Genomic DNA, 17179 nt, shown 5'->3' on the forward strand with positions numbered 1-17179 from the left:
AATGGAAACAGACAGAGCTCTTACCTGAGAACATCTCCTCTGGTTTTCGCACCAGCCTAGAACATCATCACTCTGTAAAAGAGGAAAACAGTTTTAACCCAATTGAGCAAAATTGAATTTAAGTAGCCACAGACCGCAGTGTGACCTTTTCACTGGCTAACTGCTCTGCCTACCCGCCCGTTCACTCCTAATATTTTGACAGTCATTATTTCATCAGTAGCATTTGTAGCCTGAAACCAGGATTGTTTTCGGAGTCTGGAAGTGACTGAGTAAGGGTGAATCAGACTAGATATAAACACAGGAGTGCCACGCATCAACACCATGACCTCTGGCGTACGTCAACACCTAACCACACAGACCTCTGGAAAACTGGCAGTGGGGAATTAAATGTGACTAATGAAGCTAATCATAGTGAAGTGTGTCTGTGTTTTGACTCTGTGTTTCTAATTTGACCAGAGACATCGTGGACAGTTTTAAAGGAACTTATGTAAAGGAAAATTGTAATGGTCCTGCTAAAAAACAAAAAACACAAACACTGTCAGGCATAAACTGCCATTTAGAAAAAAATCTCAGCTCTTCAGTACAGATTCTGCCCCTGTAAGCTGGCTTAATTATCTGTCTCTTAAACACCCCCTCTGGGCAACCACCATTTATCTTCTACAAACACAGCTCTCGCCACTTACAAGCTCCCACACTGCCTTTGTGAGGTCTTAATAAGCCCATAAGGGAAAAAAAGAAACCCATTATGTTTGAGAGACTGTCCTGAGGTCCAAACAGTGATCTGTAAAGGAATGCTAGAGCTTAGCATTGTCTCAGGAGATTACATCACCCTTTTAAATCACTGCTGACGATCCTTCCAGATGAAAAGCCAAAAAACCCACGCCCAAAATTAAACTACAAGCCAAAGCAGTAACAGGTTCATTTGCCAAACAGGTTAAAATGAAGAAAAAACACATACTGTATCACCAGCAATTTACATTCAATATTGTGGCTACTGAGGGAAATTAAAATTTAAAATTAAACACACAACCCTACCCATTTGAGTATCAGTGGCTGAGCGCAGATTCTCTGATGCTTAATACATTAAAATGATCTATTAGTAGTCTACTACAAACCCCCTGGCCAAAACAAGAATATGTATTTTGTTCAATCTCTTAAACCTCTAAGTATTATTTATAAAAAACAAATAATCAAATTTATAATTTGATGAATGCAACACCCTCAAAAAACTTGGGACAGAAGTAGGGCTGCAACGATTAGTCGACGTAATCGATAACGTCGACTATAAAAATTTGTCGACGTGGAATTTCATTGTCGACTAGTCGTTATTGATGCAATGCACTAAATGGACTGCAGGAGGCGCAGCATCGCTTCCATGGCGCAGCGGGGACTTTATGAAGACAGAGGGGCAAAGATAAAGAGACTGAAACTTTCTAAAGTATTTCAGCCAAAATAACCCAAAGAAACGAGCTGGACGCAGACGCTACAGAGCAGAGTTGTGGTTTCACGTCAGCACTCCGGTGAAACGCCTTGCAGCTGTGATGACCAGCGTTATTACGGTAAGTTTTTACACCGCTTTGTGCTTTAACCAACGTAGTTAATGTTTGTTAATGCTAGAGTACTTGTCGGAAAACTATCTAAGAGTTCGCTATTTTTCAGGTTTGTTTGCTAGCTAACTCATTAAGTTAATCAGTAGTTAATCAGTCATTTATATGAGTAACGTTATATAACTTAACATTATAGCCTAACGTTACCCTGTCTCGTCTTCCATATTTTTTGCTCTCGTTAATGAGAGCATTCATTCTAAATAATAAGCCTCATCCACTTAATGATAGCTAGTTAGCTCAGCAGATAATTCAGTTAAGATATTTAACCTGTTATGATTTAGTTGGCATAGCCAGTACACTATTTGTAATAAACTATGATACATAGCCTTCAGTTTGTGATCATTAATACAGCTTTCTCTTTTGTGCTTTCTATTAATAGCACTAAGCAATGGAGTGTGGATGACTTTGACCAGAGAAGAGGTTCATGCACCCATCAGATGGCTGAGGTCTTCACAGACAGCATTTACGTGTTTCTCAACGATATGTTATAAATGTTTTTGACTTCCAGAGTGATAACTTCTGAAACATAACAGTTTCTAATGCTGTCCAAAGCTTTCTTATTTCATTGTATTTTTTTTATTGTGATTGTGTATTAATGTTTCAAATATATTTAATTAAACTATCAAGCTTAAGTTTCATATTCATGTTTCATGGGTCATTATTTTAATTTGATATTGGAACTTAAATAACATAACAGGGTTTTATGTTAAGGCAGAGATGGAGGGTATGACATAAATAATCGCTGACTAGTCGACTAATCGAAAAAATAATCATCAGATTAGTCGACTACTAAAATAATCGTTAGTTGCAGCCCTAGACAGAAGCATGTTTACCACCAAGTTACATCACAATTTTTATTACAAAACAGTAGATACTAATCGTTGTAGTTTTGTAAGTAGAATTGTAGCACAGTCTTGCTTGATACAACTGCTTTCAACAGATACTTCAGTTGCTAAACAATCTGTGGTCAGTGTTGTCCAATTTTCCTCTTTATAATTCAGCATTTATTTTCAATAGGAGACAGCTCTAGACTGCAGGCAGGCCAGTCATACACACACACCATGTGTTTACAAAGTCAGACTTTTGTAGCACCAGCAGAATGAAGCCAGAATGTGCAGGTCACCCATGCTGTTGATACTAATGCATCTGCAATACCATGACAGACTTTTGCATCTTTTGCTGAATATCAATTCAAAATGTGTTTGTTTTTACAAAATACAATGAATCTGGTCATCCATAACATTGTCATTACTTTTTACTGCTAAATTACTTTTTACTCTACAACAAGACCACAACAAGACTGTAGTCACACATTACACACATGGTACAGAGTACAAAACAGCATAGCCCCTCTGTGACCTCTAGCATGCCATGCAGCCAACTACAAATGTAAGGATCAGCCCAGGGACTTAATACAAAAACAAACAAACAAGGCTTTGGTCCATTTGGTTTGAGCCAATTTAGCGGCTTATTTCACAAAACATGCAAACTGGTATAATTTTTCAGCTATTTTGCTTACAAACGTAACAAAGAAGAGGAAAGAGGGAAATCATCAAAGAGATAGTATCTCAACACAAGAGGAAAAAATAAAGAAAGAGAAAAAGAAAAAGAGAAAGACAGAAATAGAGAAAAAAAAGAAAGACAGACAGAGAAAAAGAGACAGAGAGAAAGAAAAAGAGAAAGACAGACAGAAAGAGAGAAAGACACCGTCAGATAGACTGCGTTAGGCTGCATCACTCAGCCTGCCCCCCCCACCTTTGTTCTTAGCTCCTACACCACATGTGCAGCTGTTTCAGCTCCAAGCACAAAAGAGAAAAAAAATCATACCAAGAAGACACGCACCAACATATCTAAACACACTTTATGACATCTGACAGCAAAAATGTCGCGTGAAATTGTTGCAGGGTTTAACCCCTCAGGGCCAAAGGGATGGAGCTCTCTGTCTATATGCCAATTCTTTTACCTTTAAATTCCTAATTCTGCCATTATACTGATCATTGAATGGCACAGTTTGATTGTAATAGCTTCTGTCTGGGGTTTTCTCATTGGAAATACCAAACAGAGCTGACTCCTGATCCATGCTTGATGGAGCATCATGTTAAAAAGGAACCACATTCGAGCAGCCTTATTTGACTGCTCAAACAGGAAGACTCATGAGTGATTGTGGCAGCTGAATGTTTGCGGCCTTTTATGTGGATAGGACGAGTTTATTTGGAAACGAGAGAGGAGATTGAGAGAGACCAGTTATGAATCCCTAGTTTTATGCCAGTAGGGTAAGCTGACAGATTTAATGGTCCTACTGCACTGCAAATAAAAGTGGCATGCAATCTGAAGCCATGCAGTCACAATATTTCTGTGAGCCTTGAAATAAATTTCCAATAAAGACTGAAAGGAACTACAGCAAAGATGTGACAGACCAACACAAACAACACATAATACTGTTATTATGATGTAAGTTTTAAAGTCAGCCGCTGAATAAACTTAGACATTACTAATACGATTTTAACAACAGTGATAATAAGACACAGCAGCTTCAAAAAATCAGTAAAAGCAACTACAGCCTTGGATCCACCGTCTTATGACTACGACTCATCAACAATCAGCAATAAAGATTAAATTGTGTGTGTGTATATATATATACTGTACATACATTGCTTAAGAATTGGATGGATGGTTACATGCAGTTAAAGGCAACTGTGACTAAAAGATTGGAAAAGATTATTTTACTGTGATGGACTGGTGGCCTCCCATGGTGTTTCCTACCTTTTGCCCAGTAAAATCGGACCTACTGCTGTCCTAATTGGGGTGATAAAATAGATAACAAATGAATGAATTAATGCTCTTTTAATAAATGATATTTTTTTAAAAATCATTCCAGAGGCACTCAGTCCGCCCTAACCCCCACACCAAAAACTAAAACCAAAGAGCTTTTTGTTTGTTTGTTTTCCACAATACATCTCAACTTCAGCTCATTCAGCTCAACCATTTGTGCTATAATTAAGGAGTTTTGTCTCCGGCCCAAGTCACAAGAGTAATTCATGCCTCCCTGCACCAGCTCAGTTAAAATGCTGCAAAACGGTGGGCACAGACCTGAAAACATTTCCCCGAACAAGAATTACAAGCTCTTTTAAAAATAATTTTCCTTGGCTTTTCTGGTTACAATGTTGTTAGGCCACAGCAAGGGGTAAAGAGAAACACGGTCTTCGAGCACCCTTTCAGGTCCCCTTCTTCCTGTAAACAAGTGAATTTCAACACAGTGGATTTTTATTACCTCTGTGACTAAGCCTGTGTACATTTAACACAACTAAATAAAAGCTTTAAAAGTCACTGTAGGTTCTGAATGTGCAAACACTGGGTATAATTGGTAGAACAAAATGCTTTTAGAATAAAAAATAAATGGCAAAAATTGGAATTTTAATCAATGCAATAAACAAAAGAATCCAACAAAATCATCAGACAAAAATGAAATCAAAGTTGCTGCAGCGGAAGTGTTACTTTACACTTCCTACAACACAGTAACACTAATGGACTGAAACGCTAATGAGGTTTTAAGTGTTTTTATACTGATTCCAAACATTTGTTAATACTTAAACGCCATGTTTACATGTAACCTTACAATTTGTTAATAGTCCAACTGATGCTTTAGTTGAAATAGAAAGCAGCTGTGTATACAGAAAAGAATGGATTAATCCTACTGAGACCAATCTACATCCCTCTTCTATCCAGTTGAATTTAATAATAAATTTAGTAATGTGTTGAGAAGCATAATTTGTACATACTACGTTTTGGTGCCTTCTGGTTTTACTATTATTATTTTTTTTTTTTTTTTATATAATTTTCACATTTCTTTAAACCTAAGTCATTCTTAAAAAAAAGTCATACAAAAGGTGCATAATTTAAAACTCATTAAACTGTAAGGAATGCTAATCACAGCTTACCGTGAAGCAACGTGGCAAACTAAGACACACTTTGATACATACACTATATAGTCAAAAATATGAGGACCTGACCATTATCTTTTGGACATGCTATTTAAAATCATAGCCATTATTTCAATGTCCTGCCTCCATCTCAGCGCTTGAGGCTGCAACAGTGTTTAATCATTCAGTCAACAATAATTTAGGACAAAAAGGCTAAACAAAAAGGTTTGGCTTGCAATTCATTGTCCAATTAATCCAAAGGTCCAATTAATACAAAGGTCCAATTAATCCAAAGTACTGGTTGAAGTCCCCCTGGATTCACTTATCCTGGTCAGGTTCTGGGTGTGTCCGTTTTCCCTAGAATCACTGGGCGCAATACGCAAACACACCCTGGCCAATCCATCGCAGGGTTCTGGCCACCCAGACATAGCCAATCATATCTGCATGTAGATGCCCAATAAGGGGATACATACCCTGTTGTAATAGGTCAGCGCAATTTACCGCTGCACCACCTGACCAGCTGAAGAAACTCCACCATGGTTAACTTTACTTTTGATACCAAGTCAGTCAAAAGACAGGACATGCTTTAACAGTACTGCCTCTCTAATGGGAAAAAAGGAATTAAAAAATAAATAAACTTAAAAAGAGCCTCACAGTGAAGATAAACCGGAGCAGCGCGCGCGCGCGTGTGCGCGTGTGTGTGTGTGTGTGCGTGTGTGTGTGTGTTTGTGCCTTTAGAAGATACGCTTTGTTCACAGTATCGCTATAAGTGATTCATTGTTTCACGAGTCGATTCATTTGTCGTGAAGCGTAAGTTTCTCTTCTCAGTTATCTCTCCGTGTTTACTGTTATTAATTAAATGTCGTGGTTTTAAATAAACACCAGCTACTGCAGAACATTCTGTGTGACTCTCTTACATTAAAAAGCTTCATTAAACTGCTATTACCACAGATCTGTAACCGAGTCAGACTCGTTCCGTCTAAGGAGCTAAAAGTTCAGCAGATGATCCTGAACTAACGAATTTGCTAATGAATAAACGTTTGCCTCGGATTGGCTCTGTAACGTCTTCTGTTCTCATCTACATCACAAGTAAGAACCGCTTATGATTTACCAAAGTGAACCAGGAGTTTATATAACGTGCTGATAGAATCGACTCAGATGTGAGTGGGTTGAATTATCTTTTTAAAGTAAATATTACAATCAGCAAAATTACATCGTATGTATGATGCACAACGTTAATGACGTTATTTTAGGTCATGAAGAGCTTTCACGATGGTTTCTGTACGATGGTTGATGAATGGTGATGTGATGGTTGGTGCTTCGTAGCTCAAAGTCTGGATCAATCCACTGAGCTGTTAACTTAACGTGATCTTTATATATCACACGATCGGATCGGCTACTCTTAGGAAATATCGGCCGATCGCCGATAGCATATTTTGATTAAAAATCGGCCAATACCGATTCATAGCCGATCGATCGTCCCATCTCTAATTATAGTGCCATGGATTTTTAAACCATTTCTTGTTCACGCTAATCACAGACCTTTAATAGCTCTAAGAATAATGGATGAATCAGTGGATCAAAAGAAAAAGAACATATTCAGAGCTAAACTACATTCTTCTGGTATTTACTTTTGGGCATCCTTTATTAAAAAGCATTTTGTACACATTACTCATACAATAAGAATTACACATGGTACAGCAAGTTGACAACATACGGTGTTAATGAAGCAATACGCTGCTGTTGTCTTAACCAACTATTTACCGCATCTGTAAAGACAGTCAATACAGGCAATACAATAATTTTCATTCATTAGTGTTAAGCCGTTATAATTAAGCCTCCAAATTTGTATAATTTGTTCTTTCAAAGATGGGAATACTTTTTCAGCTGGTACAATTTGCGGTTATGCATTACTAACATAGTCATGTGGGTCAGATCACACAAAGAAACCACAAAACCCCAGGGAGAATGCAAGTAACTGGAATTACTTTTTACTATATTGCACTCTTTGAAAGTTGCATAAACCACATAAGCACAGCCTTAAAACATCCATGCCAGCTCATCCCACAGTCCTTATATGTTCAATTGTAATGGCTTGAGTTTATTTACTATGTCTATCTATCTATCTATCTATCTATCTATCTATCTATCTATATAGTAAATGATTCTGATGTAAATTATGGTATAGCTGGGTTCTTCTTGTTCCTAGCTCGGTGGACAGGGTCCTTTTTATTTGGAGTTTTAATTTTCTCTGTGTCCTTGTGGGTTTCCTCCGAGTGCTTCGGTTTCCTCCGACAAGTCCAAAACTTTGCAGTCAAGCCAAATGGAGCTACTGAAAATTGCTGTGAGTGTATTTGTGTGTGTGTGTGTGTGTGTGTGTGAGTGTGTGTGTGTGTCTTGCCTTGCCTGCCCTGTGATGGACTGGCAAACTGTCTTGGGTGTTTCCTGCCTTTCATCCAATTAATAAAACCCTCCACGACCCTAACCAGACAACCAGACAACAAATGTATATATAAAGTCAGTAATCAATTGGCACAATGCAATAATTTGCAAATACTCGTTATAAGCAAGTCACTTTTTAGTAAGGGGATGGTGTCAAAATAAACCCACTGAAATTCCACTTTGTAGAAAGACTATCAAGACATTCAAAGTGTATGTGAACTTATTTAAACTGTACATACATTTTCTTGGTTTTTCAACCACTGGTCCATCTTATAATCCAAAGCTACCATCTAAATAGCTACTTGCTGCTTTTAATTGGCAGAGTTCCTTTGTCAAAATGTAAATAAAACAGGTTTTATAATACTGTTAAAATAGCTGTTTTACTGCGGGTCTCACTAAAAAGCCTGAAAGCATGTAATTGAGATGCACCCTTAAAAGCCTTGCTTTCACTTACATGCATACACACCTGTGATGGTTTAGAACAGACTGAATACAGCCTCCGTTTATAAAATCTTTTGTCACAATTGTTACTTGTGTGCTATAGTTCAATTCATTTAAAAAGTGTGTGATTAGCAGCAGACAAACTAAGAACAAGCGGACCTAATCCTACACATCTGAAAAACTAATGTTATCTATCTGTTAGGCTTTTTTGAACCTTTACTGTGTACCTGTGAAAGAATCGAACACACTGTTTGTCATTACAAATCATGTAAACATATAAACTGTGGATTATTACCCTCCCCCACCTTCTTGGTTGTCATACATTTGCTTTGTAATACAACACACGTTTTTGACAGGAGACACATTTTGACAGCAGACAGGCTAGTCTAGCACCTGCTCTTTCTCATGGCGAAATCATGCTGTTGTAATATGCGCAAAATGTGGCTTGGCCTTACTGAAAAAAGTAGGGTCATCCCTGAAAAAGACCTCTAAATGGCAGCATATGTTGCACCAAAATGTATATGTAACCCTCAGCATTAATGGTGGTTATGTGATAAACCTGAGATTTAAACTAAAAACCTTTTGGTTGCTGCAACAGAAACAGTTCCACTATTTCTTCCTAGTAATGCACCAGGCCTGCTAAAACTCAATTTTCAGTCTTTCAATCTGTCACCCTTTTTTCCTTCAGTTTAGTCTATGCCGTCTCCCACATACGTAAATCACAGGGCAGGATGGGACAAGAAGGAAGTGGAAGAGAAAATTAGATCAAGGAGCAGGATCCGCTTTGGGTGCTGCAGTTGTTCAACCTCTGAACTGATTCCCACCACCCACAAAAGAGACACACAAAACATTCATGGCCCTGAGCTTTTCATGAACCATACGGTGCAAACTAAAAACTTTTGATGTTTACACCACATTTGTGGAGGCTAAAAAAAGCAGTGTGGCCAAAAGCTTCCTGTTTGCACATGTATCAATGTGGATATAATTAGGGTCATTGTCAAGCAACAAGTTTGATTAGTTCGCTTGGATTTCTTCAAAAAGCGAATTCAAAAATGTGTACTGTTAAATTAGTATGTATTTTATATTAATGCTAACTATTGAATTCAAAGTGACTTAGACTGGTTCTCAATTTGTGCCTGTTTAAGACCAGCAGAAAAAAACCTCAGAAATGAGCGCACCATACACAAGTATGCTACCATTTGCTGAGTTTAGGGGCCTCCTCTAATAACACGTACCTAGGTGGGCAAGAGGAAAAACAGCCGTAAGAACTGAGTACAGCCCTGCTCTTTCAACCAGCCACACTTTAAAGTGCACTTAATGACTTTCCCACCCACCAAACTAAACACACACTCAAGCAGACTGGTATGTCAAGTACCAACTATTAGCCATGATTTTCAGTGTGTGACAACCATCCATTCAACCTTCCATTAAGTATTCTGAAATTACTAAATGGTTATCTTAATGTTTGGGGGGGTTCATTAATCCCCACACTAGGGCTGAATAAGAGTCAACTGACCGCACTAAATGTGGACATGTGGCAAAAAAAACAAACACCAAAACACACTTTAGTGTATTTATTAAAAAGGAAACTAAAGGAGGGTTCAAAAATAAATTTCAAAACAGAAAAACAGAACAAGAATTCCAATTGGTTATTTAGACTGAGTAACAATAACGTCAATAAAGGATTTTCCACAAAAGGATTTTAAGTTTAAAAAAAAGATTCAGAATATAAAGACCCCATACTGAGACTGAGGAACATGATGATATAAACCTGTTATTACTCTTGCTTCAGCTGCAAAACTTCAGCAGTTTTATATTAAAGTCCATTCAGCTTGCAACTGCCACTGTTCAAAATAGGACTTTAGATGTCAAAGCAAGATATAGAAGACCAGGAAAACTTATCGGTAGAATTATATGATGACCGAAAAAGAAAGGCAAATCCCTTTATGGCAGTAGCATCGCTTGCACAAACATAATCTGCATGGAGAAGTCAACAGATTGAAACACTTTCTTCACCCTTATCAAAAAAGTCAATGCCTGTTGCATGCAAAACAACATCTAGATAAGCCACGGTCATTTTGGAAAGAAGTACTTTGGACTGATGAAGTCAAAATAAACTCTTTGGCCACAATTATGTTGAAGGAAAAGGAGACAGAATTTGATAAAATGAAGAAACTGCTAACTGATAAGAACAGGGAGACTTTATTAGGGCAGTAGCAGAGGAAACATTGCATGGGTAGATGGAAGAATGGGATGCACTAAATATTATCAGTTCTAGAAGTAAAAATGTAACAAGTTGTCAAAAACCTGAAGCTGAAAAGCCAATAATCTAAATGATCCAAAACATATCTCACAAATTCCTGAACTAATTTTAGGTAGACCCCTGACTGTTCTGTTGGATCTTGAACATACTGTGCATGCAAGAAGGCCCCAGAATAATGTAAAAGAGCTAAAAGGGGATTATAGGTGAAGATGTAAAACATTCTAAAACAAGAACAGAGACCTAGTTGACTATAAAAAGCATTCACAAACAGTGATCTCTACTTAAGAAGGTGTTAAGTACTCACTTACAAAGGGTGTTTAAACATGCCACATTGAAATACTTGTTGTCTTCTATATTTAAAATGTTTATTAGGTGTACATTACTATACTTATGTATATTTTTTGCAGCATCACCCACCCTAGTGAAAGTGACCACCTGTAAAGTTATCGTGTTGTCACTTGGACATGCAGTTGCAAAAACAAAGAAAACCAGTACAAAATAAAATTCAGATATTGTGATTTTATATTTTGTCATATTTTCCACTTCTAATTGGGGGAGTCACTTAATTAAAAAAAGTTTTTATTGAAAGACTCTCAACTATATAAGTAATAGCTACTGTCAATACAGTAACACTTGCTGTCAATATTGCAGAATTGCCTACCTGTGCTTTTAAGTGACTTTTCAGGCAAGGTTCATAAATAAAAAGTCCTAATCTCTGTCCTTTTTCTCAGTAAAATAAATATAACTTGAAACATGTGCTGTGAAAATGGTAAGAAGTATTCATATATTGCCAGTATTGTTTACACCTTGCTCACCAGGGCATTGGTCAAGTTTCATACCTTTACACTGTCTCCAGTTTTTGTAATTGCCTACCTGTGCTTTTAAGTGTTTGGGTTGACTTTTCAGGCAAGGTTTATAATTAAAAAGTCATAATTGTTGCCCCTTTTCCCAGTAAAATAAATATAACTTGAAATGTAAGATGTGAAAATGGTTAAGAAGTATTCATATATTGCCCATAAAGTTTACACCTTGCCTACCAGGGCATTGGTCAAGTTTCATACCTTTACACTGTCACCAGTTTTTGTAATCGCCCTACCTGTGCCTTTTTGTCCTTCCACTGCCACCAGGTTTTGTAAGGGTCAGTTTCCTTAACTAAAAAACCAACTATTTACCCTTTTAATTAAGAAAATGCTTTAAAAGAGACTCAATTATTGTGATATTATGGCTTTTTTTTTTTTTTTTTTGTCTTTCCCTTGTGTATCTGTGTGAGCTGTCTTTTAACTAAGTAGCAAATACTGTGATGCTATACTGTAAAATGTACCAGAGGTACTGAGATTAATCATTTACATTTACATTTTTGGCATTTAGCAGACGCTTTTATCCAAAGAGACTTACAGTACTGTGACAGATTACAGTCTAAGCAATTGAGGGTTAAGGGCCTTGCTTAAGGGCCCAACAGTGGCAACCTGGCAGTGGTGAGGCTTGAACCAGCAACCTTCTAGTCCATTACTAGATTACTAGTCCAGTACCTTACCCACTAAACTACAACTGCCCATCATTTCATTTACCCAATCAATTAAAGATCATTTACTTTCTTTACCTTTGGGGAAAAATTTAATAAACTGACAAACTGATAGCAAGTAGGCTAAGGTTACAGTAATTTTTGCTTTAAATTAACAAAAATTTTTTGACTTTTGGTGGTTTACTGTGCCCATATTGACCAAAAAAGTCTAAAGAAAGTAATCCCACTAAAAGTTGTGAATAAATATGTATATTTCGATGTAATATTTCATTTTTTATATACATATATACTTAAATAAACGGTCTCACCTGAACGCGTTTGAAAGCAGCCGTTAGCTGAGTGATGTGGAGCGTGAGGCAGCGCGAGGTGCAGCGCGCGCTGTTCACCTTCTCCACGCTCTCTGCGTCCTCGGTAGCGCTTCTGCGCGAGACGCTCAGCTTCAGCACGCAGAGCAGCAGAATCAATAATAACGACCTGCACACAGACATTTTCCTAAAAACACTTTGTGCAAAGTGGCATGTGTGTTCAGGACGTTCCTGTTGACTTTATCGCTGTAAATCCCACTTGAATTAGCGCGCCCGGTGAATTGTGGCGTGCGCGAGCCGTCAAGAGCTGAAGTGCCGTCTGGCTTCCACATAGACACTCCCCCCTACTACACACACTCATACACACACACTCATACACACACACACACACACACACACGACATACTTCCAGTGACTTGGGTATAGATGCAGCTAAATAGTTCTAACCCTACACATACAATCTTAATACATGAGCTAAACTATCTAAACACATTCCTGTGTGTTGCTGTGGATGCACTAACCAACAGTACTTTTCTGCTAATCTTCAGAACATAACTGCTGGGATTTCTTACTTTACCACACGCACATTAGTAAAGTTAGTCATTAGTGCTGAATGATAAGGCTTGGCTCACAGTCAGCATTTCCAAATGAATGTAAAAACTTGGTTTTGGCTCCTGGCTCCTGGGTTCGATCCACAGGTGGGGTGCTCCGGGTCCTTTCTGTGTGGAATTTGCATGTTCTCCCTGTGTCTGAAAGGGTTTCCTCCGGGAGCTCCGGTTTCCTCCCACAGTCCAAAGACGTGCAAGTGAGGTAAATTGGAGATACAAAATTGTCCATGACTGTGTTTGATATTAAATTTGAGAACTGATGAATCTTGTGAAACCAGTAACTACCGTTTCTGTCATGAATGAACCAAAGTGTCTAAAACATGACGTTAAAATCCTAATAAATAAATAAAAACCTGGTTTAGAGCACACATAAGTTATTTTACATCACAATTGGCAAACCATTCCTTTAAAAGTGTGACTTTTATTTATGGGACATTCTAAAGCTAAAAGAGGATTTTTTTTTATTGTTGCCACATATTTAAAAGCATAATGTTGCTGTATAGTAAACCATTAACATTTTCCTTCACTTTAACCAAAGGGCCCAACCCAAATAATTAAAAACACCTCCAGATCATTACTTCATTTCAATCCAATTTTTTATTTAAGAGAAATTAAAAAGCAAAATTCATCCATCAGACTGCCAAATGGTGACATATGATTCATCACTGCCCACATCCAGAACTTGGCATTGCATATGATGGTTATGGAAACCTGATCCACAAAGCTCCGGACGAACAGTTTTTAGTTTGGAACTCTGTAACGAGCGCTGTAATAGAGAGTAAAGAATTATTTTTTTTCTATTAAGTGCAGACTTCTAGACGTCTAGACATCTAGTGCTTTGTTGCTGAGCTGTTGTTGCTCTTAGACATTTTCCACTTCACAATAAATACATTAACAGTTTTGTGAAGCTTTGTGAATCCTGTGCTTCAGTGAAAGCCACTGAACTCTTCAATATTACAGATTTTACTAACAGTTTGCCTAAGAATATTGAAAATTGCATACCTGATGTTATGTTTTATTTAATAACAAAGGTCAAATCTGCAAAAACCGGGGGCCACAGACTCGGTGAGCAGCCAAAAACAAGCTTTATGGGGAAAAGCCAAATGCCCTCTCACACACACATTTGCACCATATGTTAAAACGTGTGGCACTTCATCATTTGCCAGGAGCCTTTCACCAAAGTGAATGTTTCTGAGTGACTGCTCTTTGTCTGAAATGTCAAGAATAATAAAATAAACTGAAAGGTTGATGATTGGTTTTAATTTACAAGAATAAAACTATGGCAAAATGCTATTTTAGGAGTAAGGTTAGCTTAGTTAATTTATAGTAAATTCATTGCAAACAGAAATTCACTGTTTGTTAACAAAAAAATAAAGTTAAAGTTGATTTGAACATGTATGCCAAACTGGGCTGGAAGTGGTTTTTAGGGTCAAACAGAGTAAACTCCTTAACTGCTCCTTAGTTGTGCAACACAATGCTTTTGTTCTATCAGTGGATGATTGCACATTTTATCCCCGCTTTTCCAGTCACCTAGCATGTATGGAGTTCAGCAGAGCAAAACTGGCTCTGCTCTCTGTAAAGAATGACTGGCATTCCTCAATCCTCAATCACTTTAAGCAACAACAGTCAATCCAGGGTGTTTCTGAGCCCGTGTGTATAAAAAGGGGCAGATAGTGACCCACCTTAAAAAACATTGATCACTTTAGGTGTCTTAGACAAACCACAAGCTAGTCCTCACCTTCCAAGGTTATGAGGTGTTGTGCAAACCGAGCTGACAGCAATAATCTGGGAGAGTATTTGTGTAAAATGGTCCAAAAACGTTTCCCTACAGATATACAGTATACATACACTCTACTGTATATAAAAGTATGTGCACTCTTTGTGTTGTTGAGTTCAGGTTTCAGCCACACCGGTTGCTAACATGTGTATAAAATAATAATATAATATAACTTAAATGCCTTTAACTTCTTGGCAACAGTTGGGGAAGGCCCTTTCCTTTTCCGGGATGAGCTTCCCTGTGCACAAATCAGGGTCTACAAAGACATTGTTTGATGAGTTTGGTGTAAAGGAACTTAACCCCAGTATACAACTATGGGAACGATTGGAATGTTAATTGCAAGCCAGGAATTCTCATACGACAGTGATTGACCTCAAAAATCTATTGACTGAATAAGCGCAAATTCTCACAGACACACTACAAAATCCAAAAATGTTACATATCCATATTATTTACCATGATATTTTTGTTACAAACGTGTATTCTAGTTTTCAGTCAGGGTCAGGTGTTCAGGTCATGACGCTAATATTTATGGATGGGTGCCACTGCAAATGCAGCCCTAAACAAAAATACAAGAGGGGTTTGGGGAAGGTGCTGGTTGCTAGATAGACATATTCAATATTTATAGATTTAGTAAATATGCCATTTACAAGTCAGCATTATTTGGATTGTGGGGTATGGGACTTGAGTCACTGAATTAAGTTATATCTCAGGGAAAAAATAAAAAGTAAAAGTCTAGTGCTAAACACTTGCTTTAGTTCATGTATTGTATTCATGTGCCAGGTAATAAATAACAGTGTGATAGTTGTACACATGAAACCACTTTTATTTCAAAGGTATTAGTAAAGTAAAATCTCTTGACAGTGTAATCCAATAAGTATTATACGTATTAATATTTATTACTGAATTCTAGGAAACATTTATGCTGTTTTACCACAAAATGTATGTAGTTAGAGTTATAGGCCACAACAGCCCGGCATGTTCTCAATTTTGTTCATCACTGGCTATCTGGGCATGGAAATAACCATCTGGAGCACAAAACCTAAAACATCTGGCTCATCTATGGTTGAATTACTGTGTTACACAAGAGATTTAAAAAAATGATAATTCCTCCACATTTGCCAGTAATTTTGCAGGTGAAGCATAAAGGGACGGAGAACGTAAAAGCAGAACGAATACTTAGATGCTTTTCTCAAGGACAAGAGCACAGCATTGACCCTGTTCTGGCACACAATGTGTCCAACACAAGTCATTTGAACAAAATATGTGCAATCATGGGTAAAAAAAAGTATAAATGTGGAGTCATTCAGTTACCGGGTCGAGAGTACAATGATAATGACCTTGTGCTATGTGTCTCATGGGAAAGAGCATAAAGTCTTTTTATTGAACACAGAACCTGCATGACTTAAGCCAAAACCAGATGAACGAATGATGCGCATTCCTAAGGTATTCACATTTAGATAGAGAGGAGGATGTGATAATCTAAAATAGATAAGGTTGTATTTTATGAAATCTGTTTTTAATAGGTGTTTTGATCTCCGCACTGTCTTTATCCATAATGATGTACAGTCATCATGTAACGCAAGTTATGAAACAAGCATACTTTTAAGTCTATAGGATGTTTTGAGATTAAGGGAAATCATAACCAATAAAAAGTAAGTGTAACATCTTGTAGAAAACATCACACATTATATTATATTATAAATCCCAAACAGAATGGTAAACTGACTCACTCATACACACTGTGAACATTTTATACAAACAAAAATGCTACAGCTATTATAACTTATAGTGACCTTCCCATAGTAGTCCTTTACATGAAAGAACACTTCTTTACCTTTGTTTTGGTGCTACAGAGAACTAACTAGTTCACAATACTGAACATCCCTTTTATTCAGAATGATAAATGACTTATCGGTGTCCTGTGGCACCATCATTTTTTACATGAATAATGGAAACCAAAAAATGCCCAGGGAAATAAAAACTGTCTGAGATGTGGACCCATTCTATAACCGGATACAGGGCCCAACAGTTAAATTGTTGCCTCTAGACCCCCCTTATTACAGCAGTTAAACTAAACATTACATATTATTTATAGGTGCAATTGGAAACATTTGTCCCTCTGAATGAAAATATGGATTGATAACTACACACCCTTTATAGTTTGTATCAGTTCAATAATGGGTGGCACTGTGGCCTCACAGCAAGAAGGTTCTGGGTTCGATCCCCAGGTGGGGCGGTCCGGGTACTTTCTGTGTGGAGTTTGCATGTTCTTCCTCTCTGTGTCTGTGTGG

The 17179-nt window shown here is 37.5% G+C and overlaps 1 protein-coding gene across 3 annotated transcripts in view; it reads right to left on the bottom strand.

Moving 5' to 3' along the window:
- anos1b (anosmin 1b) overlaps positions 1-12683 on the bottom strand; it is a 49894-nt gene extending 37211 nt beyond the window's left edge. For all 3 annotated transcript variants that reach the window (XM_063012855.1, XM_063012856.1, XM_063012858.1), the window contains exons 1-2: positions 12504-12683; positions 25-72 (exon numbers count right to left, since the gene is read on the bottom strand). In XM_063012855.1, the coding sequence (XP_062868925.1) occupies positions 25-72; positions 12504-12683 (228 nt within the window). The remainder of the gene's footprint in view (positions 1-24; positions 73-12503) is intronic.
- Between the last annotated feature and the right edge of the window lie 4496 nt (positions 12684-17179).

The sequence above is a fragment of the Trichomycterus rosablanca genome, chromosome 17 (genome assembly GCF_030014385.1).
Source record: "Trichomycterus rosablanca isolate fTriRos1 chromosome 17, fTriRos1.hap1, whole genome shotgun sequence".
Lineage (NCBI taxonomy): Eukaryota > Metazoa > Chordata > Actinopteri > Siluriformes > Trichomycteridae > Trichomycterus > Trichomycterus rosablanca.